This window comes from Trichechus manatus, unplaced genomic scaffold (genome assembly GCF_000243295.1).
Source record: "Trichechus manatus latirostris isolate Lorelei unplaced genomic scaffold, TriManLat1.0 scaffold00088, whole genome shotgun sequence".
NCBI classification, from domain to species: Eukaryota; Metazoa; Chordata; class Mammalia; order Sirenia; family Trichechidae; genus Trichechus; species Trichechus manatus.
The window spans coordinates 2,954,605-2,971,326 of record NW_004444024.1 but is presented as its reverse complement, the minus strand read 5'-3'; the positions used below and the strand labels follow the sequence as shown (position 1 = coordinate 2,971,326).

General features: G+C 55.9%; 1 protein-coding gene across 1 annotated transcript in view; it reads right to left on the bottom strand.

The window, feature by feature from the left end:
* ARHGEF17 (Rho guanine nucleotide exchange factor 17) overlaps positions 1–16,722 on the bottom strand; it is a 60,435-nt gene extending 43,713 nt beyond the window's left edge. Inside the window, exon 1 of the mRNA XM_004381946.1 lies at positions 13,504–16,722. Within this exon, the coding sequence (XP_004382003.1) occupies positions 13,504–16,707 (3,204 nt within the window). The 5' untranslated portion in view covers positions 16,708–16,722. The remainder of the gene's footprint in view (positions 1–13,503) is intronic.

Genomic DNA, 16,722 nt, shown 5'->3' with positions numbered 1-16,722 from the left:
AGAGAGGGGAGGACTCACGCCTTGCCTCTGCCTGCCCATCACCTCCTCTCACTTTCCAGGGGCCCTTCGAACTCAACTGCGCCAGTCAACTCGTATTTACTGAGCGACTACTACGTGCTAGTTCTGGGGGCTATGACTGGACTGTGAGTGTAGTGGGATCGCTGTCCCCAAAGCCAAGTCCACCCTCTCCTCCCCTATGATGCATCACCCCCCACCCAGGCACTGCTGAAAGCTAGCAGCCTGAGTAACGTTCCTGGATTCTGGAGCCAGACTGCCTGGGTTTAAACCCCAACTCTGCCACTTATCTAGCTGAGGGCTAGTTTCCTAATCTGGGAGGCTACTTCACCACGCCGTGTCTCAGGGTCCTCAGCTGTAAAACAGGGATAATAATAGAACTTACCCCATAGGTTTGTTACAAGGATAAAATGAGTTAATACAGGCAAAATGCTTAGAACAGTGCCTGGCACACAGTAAGGGCACTGTAAGCTTTGCTACCATTATGTGTGACTCTGCGCCCCTCGAACCGCACCATATCTGGGTACACTGCATCTACAGAGTCTTTCCGTCAGCTTCCTCCCTGATCTCTCTGCATTAGACAAGATTGACTCTCCCAGTCTTGGAGTGAGGCTGCCCTGGGATCAAATACCACCTCCTCTCCTTCTGGGCTCTGGGAGCTGAGCTAGGCATCTCAACTCTCTGGGCCTCAGTGGCTTACCCCTTGCCCCAAACCAGTACTGATTTGGGACAGTACCCTTTGCCAGTCTTCTGGCTTCTAAGGCAGGGCGGGGTATGGGTGGGCAGTGGGGTGGAGCTCAGAGTAACTTGGGGACTCCTCAAGGGCAGGGCCCAGTTCTCCTCTTCCTGCATCCCCTGCCCCCTCCTCTGATATATTTAATAAATACATATTGAGGCTCCACCAGGTGCCAGAAATGGGAAGGCTTGGCCCGACCACAACTAAGCACTGGGTCGCAGGTGAACCAGGGCCCCACTAACAGCACCACACCCTAGAGTCTTTAAGACCTCCTTCCCACCAAGCAGAGGAGTCACAATGGTTGCTGTGTGTCCCTGGGACAGGGGGTCCTGACACTGGACTGGGATGCTAATGGGGACAGTCCTACAGAGCCCTCTTCCAAAGGCTTGGCCCTGCCAGGGGCTTCTGTCTAGCTCTGCTGAGGGAAGTAGGCAGATACAGAGGATCAGAGTAGACCAGAGACAGAGGGAGCAAGACCCAGGGAGGAGGGCAGGGCGAAGGACAGAGGAGGGAGGAGAGAACAAAGCAAGGAGCCTCCAACGAGAGAAAGGCCTGGTGGAGGCAGTACAAGTGGATCCAGAGGAGGAGCCTCTCCGCAGCCCGGCCCTGGGCCCAGATGATGAGGCAGGGCAGGCAGGGAAAAGCAGCTTGTCCCGCCTTTCTCCTCCTCCTCCTCCTCCAGTCTTGGGGCCAGGCCCCGACTATTTTTAGCCAGGGATGAATTTAGCTGTTCCCTCGGAAATTCCTCACCCACGCCCTGGGTAATGCCCCTGCTGGCCTTGGGGAGAAGCCTGGAAGCGGCTGGTCCAAGCAGGAGGGGAGAGGAGAGGGACCAGGAGCAACAAGGAGCAAGAAGGGTACTTAGGCACCTGATGGGGAAACTGAGGCTCAGATCAGGCCCTGAAAGCTGGGTTACTCCTTTCCCCCACTGTCCTTGCCCTACCCTCCTCCAGGAAGGCCTCCAGGGCTGCACAACCACAGACTAGCACTTGTCTTGAGGTCTATGGTTCCCAAATCACAAGGGTACTTTGTCTCCAACTACAAGACCTACTGTGAGCTCTACCAGTAAGGCCGCCTGCCTGTCCGTCCACCCATCACTCTACCCCTAGCGCCCAGGCCTCTCGCGGAGGGCAGGATTAGGGGTGTAGCCTAGAGCTTTGTGAAGTTAGAGGGGAAGCATACCGGGTATAGAGGCAGGGACCTGAGCTGGCTCAGACCCCCTCCCCACTCTGGAAGTTCTGCCAAGGCAGGGGTATGACTCAGATGACCCTGTGTCCTGTCCCACTGCCATATTCTCTGACTCAAACCAAAGAAGCAGGCCCCCATCCCCCCAAATCCAGTTTCTGTTAGGGCCACTGAGCCTAAGTTCAAATCCCCAGATTCTACCTCCAAATTATCTCCCCAGCAGTTTCCTTCTTGCCATCCCATATCACCTGCCCTCCCCACAAGCTCAGGCTTCTCACCTCCCTGCTCCCTCCAGTCTGACCACCTCTCCACAACCAGAGGACTCTTTCTAATTCACAAACCTGGCATGCTCCTCCTCAGCTCCTAGTCTTCCAGGGTTCTCCGCTGCCCACAGGGCAAAGCCCAGGCCATTCAACTTGGCGCTCGAGGCAGTCAACCTGGATCTCAGTCAAACTGAGACCTCCCTGGCCTTTTGGCCTTGGTCATACATAGAGGCTTCCCTTTCCCACCCGGCTCAGACCAATTCCCTAAAATGCCAAGTGTACCTTGTCACTTCCTTGCTCAAGAACTCTCAGTGGCCCCTTCTATCCAGCACAAAGGGGCAGCAGTGAAGTGCACAGGGAAGTCTGCTGGGTCTGCTCCACTACTGCGTGGCTTTGGGCAAGGGCCCTCCCCTCCCTGGGCCTTGGTTTCCCCATCTAAATAATGCAGGGGTTGAGGAGAGGTTAGAAGAGATGGCTGGCTTCTAAGGGTCTTTCCAGGTGGACCGTCCTGACATTCAAGGCCCCAGCCCTCTTCCTCCAGCCCTCCTGGCCTGCCCAGAAGTTGGACATCTCACCGTCAGGCCTCACCCCAGGGGAACAGGGAGAGACAGAGGGAAATAGTGAGAAACAGGAGTGAGACTTTAGTGACGCAGGCAGCTAAGAAAGATGGAGTCAGCAGGACTCTAGGGGGAGGGGGTCCCTTCCTGTCCCTCTGCCCCTTCCCTCCACATCTGCTCCCTGACCCCCAATGCCCTGTCCTGGGAAAGGACTGAATGTTTGTCCAAGGGGGTTGGGGGGTGGTCTCAGCAGTCCCAGGAGGCTGGGTTGTGGGGCTGGCTGGCAGCCAGGAATGCAGGCCTCCCTCCCTCTTGCTCCACACAGCAGCTTGGGGAGCAGGGGCTGCTCACTCCCTGGGAACCAATAAACAGGAAACAGACACCAACCTTGTGCTCGCTCCCTCAGCCCCACCCCCACCCTTGTCATGGCCTTCCCACTGCCTTCCCACTGGCCCAGGATCTGCCCCACCTCTCCCCAACCCCAGAATCTCAGAAACAAAGCATGTCAGAACCAAGGGGTAACAGAATCTCAAAAGCACAAACAAAATCAAGCTAAGAGCTGCGGACTCTTGGAATCAAAGTCAGAATCCTTCATCGTGAAACCATGGGATTCTAGACTCACACACTGATAACCTCAAAAGCACACACTCCTGAGGAGGCCACGTTTCAGAGCTGTCTACACCCGGGGCCCGGGGCCCTGGGCTGAGGGCGCCACACCAACAGGCTTCTCTAGCCTTCACAACAACCCCTTTAAGGCTGGGATTAATAAGTGTCTGCATTTTACAGAGCAGGAAACTGAGGCTCAGAGCTGAAGTCTGGTGACTTGCTAAATAGCACCCAGAGAGTAAGTCAGAGATGCAAATTTAACCCATTATCAGCCTAAGCCCAAAGCCTACCAGCCACACAGACCCTCAGAGTTGCGAAGTCCTGGAGTTCAAGGCACGACTCCATTGGGAGTCTTCTAAGCACAGAACGGGAAGCAGAGGGGACTGAGTTCTGCCTCATAGGCTGGTTCCAGTGGCTCTAGGGCTTTGACCCAGAGACGGATTTGGCTCTGCTCTGCCTCCCGGCCCTGGGTTGAGCTGTCCCAGACATGTCCCAGGTTGGGCCTGGGGTGACAAAAGTAGAGGGGGAGCTGGAGAGAAGAGCAAGGACAATGCCTGGCTCCTCACCTCCAAAGGCCCAGGCTGCTAAGCCACCACCAACCCTGCCTAGGTACAGCTGGGAACCCAATCTGCCCTCCTCTCTTAGAGCTGCTTCACAGCAGGGAAGAGATGCTGAGAATCTGGGAATCAACATCTCCTAGAATCTTAGAATCACAACATCTTAGCATCTCAATCATGAGGAAAGGAACTAGCATTTCTTGAGCACCTACTATGTGCCAAGCCCTCTTTGCATTATTCCATTTAATCCTAACAATAATCCTTTGTGGTGTGAGGGGATAATGCACCCATTTTACAGACTCAGAGGAGCTAAATGCTTTCCCTGGGTCCCAAAGCCAGCATGGGGGGAGAGGGGATTCTGGACTGTGTTCTTTACTCTCTGCATGGCGCCTCCTTGGAAGCATGAAGAGACCTGCCAGGTCCACTGGTCTGACAGCACCAGGGCTGCCAATCCCCAGCATGGAGTTTCTAGCACATGGGGATAGGGAGCTTATTTCCTACCTATCCCCAAGGTCTCAGATCTGCCCTTGGCTGTGACAGGGATGTAACAGCCTGGCAGGGATGTGACTCCCACCCCCTCCTTAGACCTCTACCTTCCCTGTTTGCCCTGGCTCTAAACTCTCCTGCCAACTGCCCTTCTTGGGAACTGCTCCATCTTAATTTCTAGTTAGCATATCTAGGGCCTGTTTCCAGGGGACCCATTAGCACTTCTGTCCCTGCCCCACTAGGCCTGGGCTCAGCCTCCCTACGGACCCCACCTACCTCAGGGGGCTAGCCCTTGTTGAAAGCTCCTGGCAAGCAGGGATGGTATCCAAACTTTCCCTATATGTCCCCACTCCTCACCAAGGGGTTTAATGATTGACTGCTGCATGAATGAATGAATAATGAACATGGAAAGGAGTGAATGGAGGGATAAATGCAGTGGGCCTGAGTTCACAGACTCTGCCCCAGGACCAGCACCTGCTGGGGGCTCTGGATCTCAGAAGCTAACAGCCTGGCCCCCTCTGCCCATGATGGTAGGCAGAATAATGGCCCCCAAAGATGTCCATGTCCTAATCCCTGAAACCTGTAAATATGTTACCTTACATAGTAAAAAAGACTTTGAAGATGTGATTCAATTAGGGATCTTCAGATAGGGAGATTATCCTGTATTATCCAGGTGGGTCCAACGTAATTACCAGGGTCCTTATAAGAGGGAGGCAGGCAGGTCAGAGTCTGAGAGAGATGTGAAGACACTAAACTGCTGGTTTTGAGGATGGAAGGGGTCGCGAACCAAGGAGTGTGGGAAGCCTCTCCTGTTAGGTGCCGTTGAGTTGATTTTTTTACTCATAGTGACCCCAAAGGTGTGCATCAAGGTTGTATCCTTTCATACCTATTCAATCTGTATGCTGAGCAAATAATCCGAGAAGCTGGACTATATGAAGAAGAACGGGGCATCTGGATTGGAGGAAGACTCATTAACAACCTGCGATATGCAGATGACACAACCTTGCTTGCTGAAAGTGAAGAGGACTTGAAGCACTTACTGATGAAGACCAAAGACCACAGCCTTCAGTATGGATTACACCTCAACATAAAGAAAACAAAAATCCTCACAACTGGACCAACAAGCAACATCATGATAAACAGAGAAGAGATTGAAGTTGTCAAGGACTTCATTTTACTTGGATCCACAATCAATAACTATGGAAGCAGCAGTCAAGAAATCAAACAACACATTGCATTGGGCAAATCTGCTGCGAAAGACCTCTTTAAAGTGTTGGAAAGCAAAGATGTCACCTTGAAGAGTAAGGTACGCCTGACCCAAGCAGTGGTGTTTTCAATCGCCTCATATGCATGTGAAAGCTGGACAATGAATAAGGAAGACTGAAGAAGAATTGATGCCTTTGAATTGTGGTGCTGGAGAAGAATACTGAATATACCACGTACTGCCAAAAGAAAGAATAGATCTGTCTTGAAAGAAGTACAACCAGAGTGCTCCTTAGAAGCAAGGATGGCAAGACTATGTCTCATATACTTTGCAAATGTCATCAGGAGAGATTAGTCCCTGGAGAAGGACATCATGCTTGGTAGAGTAGAGGGTCAGTGAAAAAAAGGGAGACCCTTAATGAGATGGATTGACACAGTGGCTGCAACAATGGGCTCAAGCATAACAATGATTGTGGGGATGGCGCAGGACCGGGCAGTGTTTCGTTCTGTTGTACACAGGGTCGCTATGAGTTGGAACTGACTCGAGGGCACCTAACAACAACAACAGTGACCCCATGTGATAGAGTAGAACTGTCCCATAGGGTTTTCTAGGCTGTAATATTTACAGAAGCGGATCACAAGGTCTTTCTCCCCAGAGCCACTGGGAGGGTTTGAACCACCAACCTATTGATTAGCAGCTGAGAGCTTAATCGTGGCGCCACCACAGCTCTATATATGAGCAACCTCTAGAAGCTAGAAAAGGCATGGAAATAGATTGTCCTTTACAGTCTCCAGAAAGGAACACAGCCCTGCCTATACCTTGATTTTAGCCTAGTGAAACCCATTTCAGGCTTCTGACCTCCAGAACTGTATGATAATAAATTTGTGCTGTTTTTAAGCTACATTTGTGGTAATTTGTTACAGCAACAACAGAAAACTAATGCACCACCCACCCATCTGCCAGCCTAGACCTCTGGAATCAGCTTGTGCCCCCCTCCCCCACCCCTCAGGTGCCCTGTGAACTCACCTCTCATCCTCTCCGGCCTGGGGCAGGTCTCAGCGCCCCGTGACTTCCCTAAGCCCCTCCGCAAACAAACCAGAGGAAGTTTATTGTCCCAGCAGCAACAGCAGCATCACCACTTCTGGGGGCAGGCCCCAGAGTGGGCACCACAGTCTGCCAAAGTCTGGGGATAGACCCTGCACGTGTATGTGTGTGGGTCAGGGGGAGGGTGGACCTGGAGCAGTAGCTGGCAACGGGAGAGGAGCTCTGAGGGAGTCAGGCCTGGGTTTGAGTCCCAGCTCCACTCTGAGCCTCATCTCCTCAGTGGCCTAACAGAGTGAGTCTCCACCTGCCCTCCTGCCTCCTTCACCAGAGATGGCTACTCAGTCTACAAGTTGAGATCCTACACGTAACAGCTTTGGCCTTTCCCAGCACCCCTGGAAGGAGGCTTTATCCTGGCACCTAAGGGCATAGAGTAATGTGTGGTTCAGAGAGGGGAAGGGGCTTATTCAAGGTCACACAGCAGGAAAATGGTGAGGCTAAGGCTGGGACCCAGATCTCCCGACTTCTAGTCCAGACTTCAGCCTCCACAGTTACTGGGGGTTGTGGGGCTCAGAGACCCTGAATGGGCCCCTGGACCCGTGCATCTGATAGGCTGGGGCTCACTCACTGCTTAGAGCCCAGCAGCCTGGCAGTTTGCCTCTGCCTCTATCCACCCCTGGAATGCCCTAGGGGCCAGGAAGTGGCAGGGTGGGGATGGGGGGATCAACTCCTATGGTGGGGGAGGGCACTGGATCCAACAGGCTTAGGATGGCCAAGGCCCCGGCCCCACCTGCCTCCTAAGGGACTTGGGGCCCCTATTTCAGGGCCTGCCAGCAAGGCGCCAGGCTGCCTGGGCACATTTCCCAATAAGTGCGCCAGGGCTTCGAGCCTTTCTGGGAAACATGGGCTCTCCATCCCCCGCCCTACAATTGACAACCCCGCCAACTTGGCTCAGTGGGAACTCTGTGAGACCAATGCATGCGCTAGGAGTCAAGACACCTGGGGCCAAATCCCATACTTGAGTTGTGAGGCCTTGGGCAAACCCCTGCCCACTCTGGTCCTGTTCTTCATCTATACATTGAGGCCATGGCAATACCCACCTAGCTGGAAGACCAAATGGGAGGGACGGGGCTGCCTGGGGTTAGAATGAGCACTCTGTCCCCGGAAACAGGCAAGCTGGGGCTGGATGGGCCATCACAAGGGCTATAGAGGAGACACCAGTGGGATATGGCACTGTCACCTGCCTCATTGGGGTCCTCTTAGCCTTTGAGCCAAGCTGGGGGGCGGTGGTGGAGGGTGGGGTTGGGGGGGTGGTGGAGGGTTGGGGTGGCGGGAAGGCCAATGCAGCCCACAGCCCTGGTCAGCTCTGGAGCTTTGTCAATCTTCCCTTCCCACCCTGAGAGACTCCTTACACACTGCCTCACCACACTACCCAGCCACACATGCAGCCACATGAGCACAGTAGTGTTCCCCTTGAATGCTGGGGACAGGCCCTCACAAAGCTCTCTGGTCTACAACAGAAACCTACCACCCCAGCCCAAGCCACCACTATCATCTCTTGCCCAGATTATTCTAGTTGCCTCCTGACAGGCCTCCCTGTTTCCACCCTGACCCCTAAAGTCTATCCTACACACAGCAGCCAGAGTGACCCGCGAAAATATAAGTCAGATCAGGTCACTGCTCGACCCAGAATCTGCTCCGATTCACTCTGCATAAATGCCAAAGTTCCCCCATTGGCCTTCAAGATCTTTATGGTCTGCCCCCAAACCACCTCTACCCTCCCTTAACTCTCTGACCTCATCTCCTACATCTCTGCTCCAACCATACGGACCCCTGGCTACCTATCGAACATGCTTCCACCTCAGGGCCTTGGCACTTGCTGTTCCTCTTTACCCAGAATGCTCTTCTCCCCAGATGCCACCTGGCTTACTCCCTCACTTCTTCCAGGCCTCTGCTCAGATGTCACCTCCTCAAGAAGGCCTTCCCTGACCTCTCCATCTTAAAATATTACCCCCTCCCTGTCACTCTCTGTTCCCTTATCTTGCTTTATTTTTCTTCCAGGCCCCTATCATAATGTAACAATTTACAGACAGGTGTCCTAACTAGCTTAGAAGCTCCATGAGTGCCGGACTTGGCTTTGTTTGCTGCTATATCCCCAGGGCCTGAGTGTCTAGGTGCTCAGTATGTGTTAAATGAATGTATGCATTACCCCACCAAGGATCTCCCAGAGCCTCTGAAACAAACTCTTACTGCACATGACCTGCTGTGTTCTTCCCCACCTCCTAGCCTCTGCTCATACTGTGCCCTCTCCCTAGAATCCCTTCCCACTCTTCTCTGGCTATTCGAACTCTGTTTCCAAGGCCAACTCCGAGACAGAGCCTCCCCCAGAAGCTTCCCCAGCCAGTCCCCATGGCCAGTTCTTAACATCCTACAGCCCCTTCCAGTCAGCTTCTAGATTCTGAACCCTCTGAGTGTCTCACCACCCCAGGCAGCCTGGGGGGGCCGCTACCCCACTATGGGGCGAGGTATATCCTGAGAGATCACAGATGGGAGGCAGGGAGGCAGGAGGGCCAAGTTCCACACTAGGAGAGGGGGTTGGGACAGGATTAGCAGCAGCCTTGCAGCCTCCCAAACCCAGCTGGTCCCAGAAATGTGGGGCTGGAAAATGTCAGAATCAATTCCGGTCGATCCCCTAGTCTTTCCCTGCTGCGTGGACCCATTCCTGAACCACACTCCCCCAACAGCCTAGGGCCCTCAGGAAGGAGTGGGGGCCCCTGGGGAATAAACAGAGGAAAAGGACAGCCCTTCTGCCTGTCCTCCCCCTTCCCACCCTCCTCCTGCAGGGTGACAAGACATTTAATTATGGATATTTGGTACCGCTCAGAATTCCAAATGTCCTAATCGCCTCCCCTCCCAGAACCAGTTTCCATGGAAAATCACAGCAAAGAGCCAAGGAGGGGAAGGAGAGAGCCCCCATTCCGTGGGTTCCCTGCCAAGGGGAGACAGAGAGAAGAAAGGCGACCAGAGGAGCTGCAGCCCAGGCCTTCCTCAGCAAGGCGGGGAGCTGGGGAGGGGGACTTGTGGGCTGTGTCTGCTGTGGGCAGGGGGTGGGGGACAAGATCAGGGTTCTGGTGCTTTGGCTTGGCTCTGCCTACCTTGCTGTGTGACTTTAGACCCAGCATTCTCCCTTTCTGCGTCACATAAGTTCTTCCCCTCCAACCCCAGACCCTGGTGAATTAAATAACCAATGTGAAGGTGCTCAGGCTGTTGGGGGTGTACAGATGATGTTCCCAACTGTCCCCTGACCCTGTCCCCCACTCAGAAGGCAGGCCAATTGCACTGAGAAACAGGGACTGCTTGGGCCCCTTCACCTCTAAGATTCTGACATGCTAGGATTCAGCATGAATCTAACAGTCTGGGATTCGAAGAATTCAGCACTGTAAGGTTCCCACAGCTCTCACACTCAAAGAATCAAACATTCAGGGTGCCTGGCACATTGTAAGCACTCAAAAAATGTTAGCCATTGTTACTGCTATTTCATTATGCTAAAGTTCTGTGAGTTAGTCCATCTATGATTCTAAGGGACAAGCCACTTCTTATTTCTGGGCTACAGTTGTTGCATCTGTCAAATGGGTATAAAGTTCCTGAGACTATAAGACTCCGTACTTTAAGGCCAGGCTAGGGGAAGCCCTGGAGTAAAGAGCCACTGATCATCTAGGCTATTGTGGTCCTAAGTGGAAATGACAAGAGGCTTTGGGGGAGCAGGGAGGCTCAGACAGCCTTCCCCTCCTCACTCCCCTGCACAAATGCAAGCAGGTGTTCCTAGAACAAATGAACCATGAGCTATCCCACATTGCTGGGGCTTCCAGGTTCTTATAGCTATTGGCACAGAGCAGCCCTTCTTTTCTTTCTGCTCCAGCCACATCCCTGACTTCCCCTATTTTCCCTTGATAACCCTGCAGGCTGGGTCAGGTCCTTCCTACAGAGCCTCAAAGACCAGGCGGTATAACCTCCCACTGTACAGATGGGGAAACAGAGGCCCAAAGAGAGGACCTTGTCCAGGTCTCAGAGGGAGCCGGGGCCGAACCAGGCCTGGAACCCAGGGATCCCAGCAATGGGGTAACACCACATGGCAGGTGAAAATGGGCTCTGGGCTGGGAGAAACCTGAGTTTGAGTGACTCCCCACAGTCCAGGATTGGGCCAGGGGGTCCTCTTAGGCCCCTCCTATCAGCCCCTGGCTAGGTTCCCATTGGTTTCTGCCCCATCAGCAAAGCGTGAGAGCCTCTTCTCTTCCCTTCTTATTCTGGAGCCCATGCCATGCTGTCTCCACCCACGGCCCAGGGAGCGTGACTAGAACCCCAGACTCGAAACAAGGGAACACTGTCTCCTCCATGGAGGCCAGCAAGTGGGGGCGAACAGCTGCTCCCCATCCCCGGGAGCCAGAAGGAAGGGGACAGTAGGAGGGATCCGGGCTAGCAGATGGGAGAACTTCCAGGCTTTATGAGTGGGTGAGAAATCAGAGAATGGGGAAATCTCTTTTGAACCTATTCAAGTCCACCAGGTTGTACTGGGACCCCACTATGTGCCAGCTCTGTGCCCAGAAACCTGGTGGGGGTGTGGAAGGGGGCAGAGGAGGTGGGGCCAAGCCTTTCCCTGGTCATTGAGAAACAACTGGGGCCATGGATCCTGTTTTTTTCCCTCTTTTCCCCAGGGAGGGAACAATCACACCACCCACTCTTCGTACAGGAGTCTGCCAGGCAGAGACTATACCCCCACTTTACGGAAGGAGAAAATATGAGGCATAGAGCAGTGATGTGACTGACCCTAGGCCACACAGGGTTGAAGCAGAGACTCAAACCCTACTCTTCTAATTACAGGACACATTAGTTCTCTCCCTAAAGGGTAATAAGGGATGTGGAGCTGGGCCTGGAACGGTGGGAGGACTGGAGTGGGCAAAGGCTTGGAGACTGGAAAACGCCTCTGTTCAGTGCAGAAGCAAGCCAGTGTTCTAGGCAGATTTGTCCCATGGGGGTATGGGTGGGGCTAAGCTTCTCCTAGGGGAAAGGGGGAGGGACAGGAAGAATGTGACAGGAGATGGGGACGGGAGTCATATCGCGACAGGAGTCATATCACGTTCTGCAAAAACTCTCACCTCTTCTTTGGGTCTCAATGCCTCCTCTTAGGAGCACCCCCCAAGTCTAAGTTCTTTAGTTCACCCCTGCCCTATCTCCCAGTTGAGACTTCAGGGCTACCAGAGGAGGTATTTATATGGGAAAAGAAGTTGGAGAGGGGACTCCTGGCAGAAGCTACCCCTGCTCTCAGCCCCGACCCCGCCTCCCCAACCTATCTTCTAAGACAGAACATGCAATGAAGTTTAGGGGCACCTGAGCTGCACTAACAAGGTCTTAGAAGGAAAGGCAGATCAAAAGTCCTCCTCTTCTCACCTCCACCCACCGACTCCCTTGCAACCTCCGTGGGAGACAGCAGAGCCAGGACCAGGAGGAAACAGAGACAAGGAGAGAGAAACAAAGAGAGAGACAGAGTTCAGAGGGGCCGTGAGAGTATTGGGAATAGGGAGTGACCAAATTAGTCCAGGGTTTAGGGTTTCCAGGCTCCTCACACAGCAGCAAACACAGTGGGAGTGCAGGCAGTGGCGGAAATCTCCTGGCCATCATCCCTGTGCTCAGTCCAGAGCCCAGAGCCTAGACTAGCCTCAAACCCAGGTCCCAGGGCACCATGCAGCCTGGAACCCTTCTGAATCCACAGCCTAGACTTCAAGGATGGCTGAAGACAGAACACAGAAGTGGGAGCCTCAGGGACAGCAAGATCTGGGGCCTAGGCAGGGGTTGGCAGAGGTAGGGGAAGCATTTCAGAGTCACCAGGAAGGGAGTGGGGGTGGGGAGAAGATGCAAGTAGGCAGAACTGTGAGAGACCAGGGGCCTCACCCTCACCTATAGAAGCAGCTCTACCTGAAGGGGGCAGATTCACCCCAACCATCCAAAGGCCCCTCAGCCTCAGCAGCCCTCTCTCTGCCCCTGCCTTCCATTAGAAGACCCGTTTTAATTGGAAAAGGCTCTGGCAGGCCTCAGCCCCCGAGGCTTTGAGCTCCATCTCAAGCCCACAGACATTCCCCAAATCTGTGCAGCATTAACTGCATAGAAACATAGGCACCACCTTGTCTACAACCCCCTGGTTTTAGAGATGGGGAGAATGAGTGACAGAGAAAATCCAGGCCTCCTCAATGTTACACAGCAAGTCAGGGACAGAACTGGGGTTAGATCCCTGAGGCCCCATGTAACACCCTGGACCTCCCCAATTCTACTGGGGCAGGGAACCTGCCATAGGAAGGCCACATGAGGAAGGGCAAACCCACAACAACCCTGGGCCCCAGAGCCCAAACATCCTACAAGGGGTCTGACCAATAGGTTAGCAAGGCTAGGGTGGGCAGAGGGAGGACTGAGCTTCATTCAGCTAGGTCCCATTACTCTTCATACCCCCTTTCACATTTACAACAAAGAACCAGATAGGAATTTCTAAAACCAGTCCCTGAGAAACATCTAAAGGACTAGATAAGAATCCTTTGTAATTATCATCTAGAATACGTTGGAGTAGACATGAACTTTTGATATTAGCACCAGCAGAAGCCTGAAGCCTTGGAACTGAGCAGACAGGAGCCCTGTGTCATTAACACTCTTAAAACTGCCTGGGCACTTCCAGGACCAGATAAGCACTCTCAGACCTGGGCACCTGCCCAATGAGTGCATTCAAAGGGCTCCTCCAAGTCAGTGCCCATGGACTTCCCTTGGCCCCACTCCACCCCATCCCAATGAAGTCCCCTTACAAAGGACTCACCACTTGTGGCTTGCTGCAGCACTTGCTGGCTGGGGCAGCCTCGTGTGGAGCCCGGGAAGCCTCAGGGGGTTTGGCCTCGGCAGAAGGCGGTGCAAGCAGAGGCAAGCAGGGTATGTCCACAGGCCCTCGGGCAGGGACCTCGCCCGAATGGAGGGTCAGCATATACTGCTTGGTGACGTCCTCGAGCGATGGTGGCTGCAAGGCGGGGTGGGCTCCTGCAGGGAAGCCCATGGGCTCTGGCACAGCCACAGGGGGGCCAATGGAGGTGGGCGTCTCAGGCACCACAATAGGTGTGAAGGTGGCTGGCACACTGGCATGGCGAACATGTTTGGAGGAGGGCCGGGCCTGAGACAGGCTACCAGTCTGGCCCTGGTTGCCTTCCTCTCTCCGCAGCTCTTGGTGACTACTCCGGGCTGGGCGCTTCTTGGATCCTCGGCGGATGAGCCGTGGGGACAGAACGTCCGCCAACTTAGGGTCAAGGTGGAAGTCACAGTGGGCAGTGGAAGAGGCAGGCGGGGCCTCGGGCAGGGCCCTCTCAGACTGTGCCCGGCCCCTGGCAGGACTGGGCTCTTGGGGCTCTGCCCGTTGCTCTGCAAGGATGGGCTCACTGCTGGATGGAGGTAGCACAAGCTCGACCTCTCGGATGGGCTCCCCTCCAGGGCCCTCGAATTCAGGTAGAGCCAGCTCCCCCCGGCGACTGGGGTCACTCAGAGATTTCTTTTTGGGGGCTTTGCCAGCAGTCCTGTCGTCTACCACACGCCCCAAGGCACCAGGCCCCTGGACAATGCTCTGAATAATGTCCTGGTATCCCTTGCTTTCTTCACTGCCCAGAGACCAGTCACTATGGCCGCTGGTCAGGCCCTCCTCCAAAGTTGGGGCCGCTGGAAGCCCTGTCTTGGGGCCCAGTGAGCCCAAGAGGTTGCTGTCCACTGAGAACCCAGAGGGCTCCTCAGAGGAGGCAGTCCGGTGGCGCTGTGGAATCGGGTCACTCAGAGACCTGTAAGCCTCACCTGCCTCCCCATTGCTCAGTTCAGTCCCACCAGGGCCTGAAGGTGGGACTTTGCGTCGCCGGCGGATGGTACCTGGCGTGGGAGGGGTCTCAGGGGACACAAGGGCCCAGCCACCCAGACTGTCCTCTGTCCCAGAACCATGGTGGTTGGTCTGGGCAGAGGACGAGGAAAGAGGTCGCCACACTCCCGTGGAACCCAGGCTGCAAAAGGCTGAAACAGGAGGCTCAGGGTCTGCCCCAATGCCCTCATCTGTCAGGCTGGACTCAGGGCCCGAGAGCTCCTCCTGGGACCGCGGCCCACAGGTCATGTCCCTTACCCAGTCAGGGCCCCCAGGGGGTACATTGCTTCCATCGTCTTGCTGGGCGCCCATGCGCTGTATCTTCTCAAACACCTGACGGGCCTCCTGCACATACTGATCCTGGACAACAAGGGGTAGTGGATCCTCCTCAGCACCAGAGCCTGCCAGCAGAAGCTCAGAGGAGCTGGGCTTCAGAGTACCGGTACGGGGCAGGCGACAGGCCATGGGCTTCTCAGAGCAGGTAAATGACTTTGCCCTGCGCAAGGTGGCTGTCAAGTCCTTGAGTGTGGGGCGGGTGCCAGGTGATGCTGGGACTGGGGCAGGCATGGGCCCAAGTTGCCCCACAGGGCCACCTGCTGCTGGTGAGTCTCTGCCATCCAGGGGGTCACTCTCAGGGTCCCCAGGACGCTGGCCAGCCTTGCGGATCCTCAGCTCTGAAAGGTCTGAGCGCAGGAAACTGAGCAGTGTCAGTGTCTCTGAGGCGATATCTGGGTTTGACAGGGACTTCCGCTGCCGGCTCTTGTCCAGCTCCAATTCTCCACCCCTCAATACCCTCATAGTGTCCACAGGTCCCTTGGCACGGGTTCGAGCCTGGGACCGCAAGAGGAGCCCTTCCCCAGCTCCAAAGCTAGGGGAGCGGTACACACCCCAGCCTCCAGAACCCCGGGTAGACCACAGGTCCTCATCCTTGAGGGTCTCTGTGCTGGAATAACGACTGCTGCCACGGGAGACTGCTGGGCTGGCCAGGTATGCAGGAAAGCTCACCTTGGCCACTCGGAAAGCTCCCCCCACAGTGTCGGCTATGGGCCGCGGCCCCTCCTGGGGACCTGGGGTGCAGGGTGGCATGCCAGTACCCCACTCCCGGGATCCCTCCTCGCTAGGGGCTGTTGGAGATGTTAGAGGCTCAGGGCTCCTGGCTCCCTCTGAAGAGTCCATGCTGCCTAGACTTAACCCATCACGGTCCTGACTGCAGTCTCGGCCCAAGCGAGAGTTTCCAGGCCTGCGCCCCTGCCTCCCTCCCCAGCGGTGGCTGCCCTCACCGTCTCGGTCCTCGTCACTGCCCGAAGAGTGGCCGTCATGGTAGGCTGGACTCTGAGCCCCGGTCAGCGGCGGCGGCTGCGGGTCCTCCTCTTCCTCCTCGCTAGAGCTGGCAGCCCGGCTGCGGCTGACAGGATAGGAGGAGGCGATGGAGGAGGAGGAGGAGCAGGAGGCCCGGGCCCCGGCCTGCGGTAGGGAGAAGCTATGCCAAGAATGTAAACCATCCGCCGGACGCTGAGCCCGCTCCTGTTGCTCCTGCCACCTCCTCCTCCCCTCGACCCCCGGCCTGGGCAGCGGCCGCACTGAACGCAGGCCAGCCAAGGGGAAGCACGTTCGAGGAGGTGGCGTCGGCGGCTGCGGGGGCTCCCTGTTCTGGGGCTCCCACGCGGCACCGTCGGGGCTGGGCGTCCGCAGGGCCTCAGAGTCGGCGCTGGGCCGCCGGGAGCCAGGACCGCCGAAGAGCTTGCGCATCTCGGTGACGCTGGGCCAGGTCCCGCGCGCAGCGCCCTCGGCCGCTTCTTCCACCGCACCTGGGGAGACGCCTCCGTCCCAGGCCTCGGCTGGGTCGTCGTTGAGACGAGGCGCGTCGAAGCGCCGGGAGAGCTGGCGCACCGACGGAGACAGGCTGCGGAGCGGGCGCGGCTGCGCGGGGGCGGCCGGGGGCCCCGACGCCAGCTTGGACACGCGCCGGGAGGGCTGGCCCGGGCCGGCGGCGGCGGGCCGGCACGAGGCGCGGCGCCGCAGCCCGGGAGTGTCCGCGACCTCCTCCTCCCTCGGCCCGGGTCCGCCGCTCCAGCGCTCCAGCAGCTTGAATGAGACGCTGCGATAGAGCGGCGGCCGGGGTGCCCCGTCCGCCATGGTGGCGGCACTCAC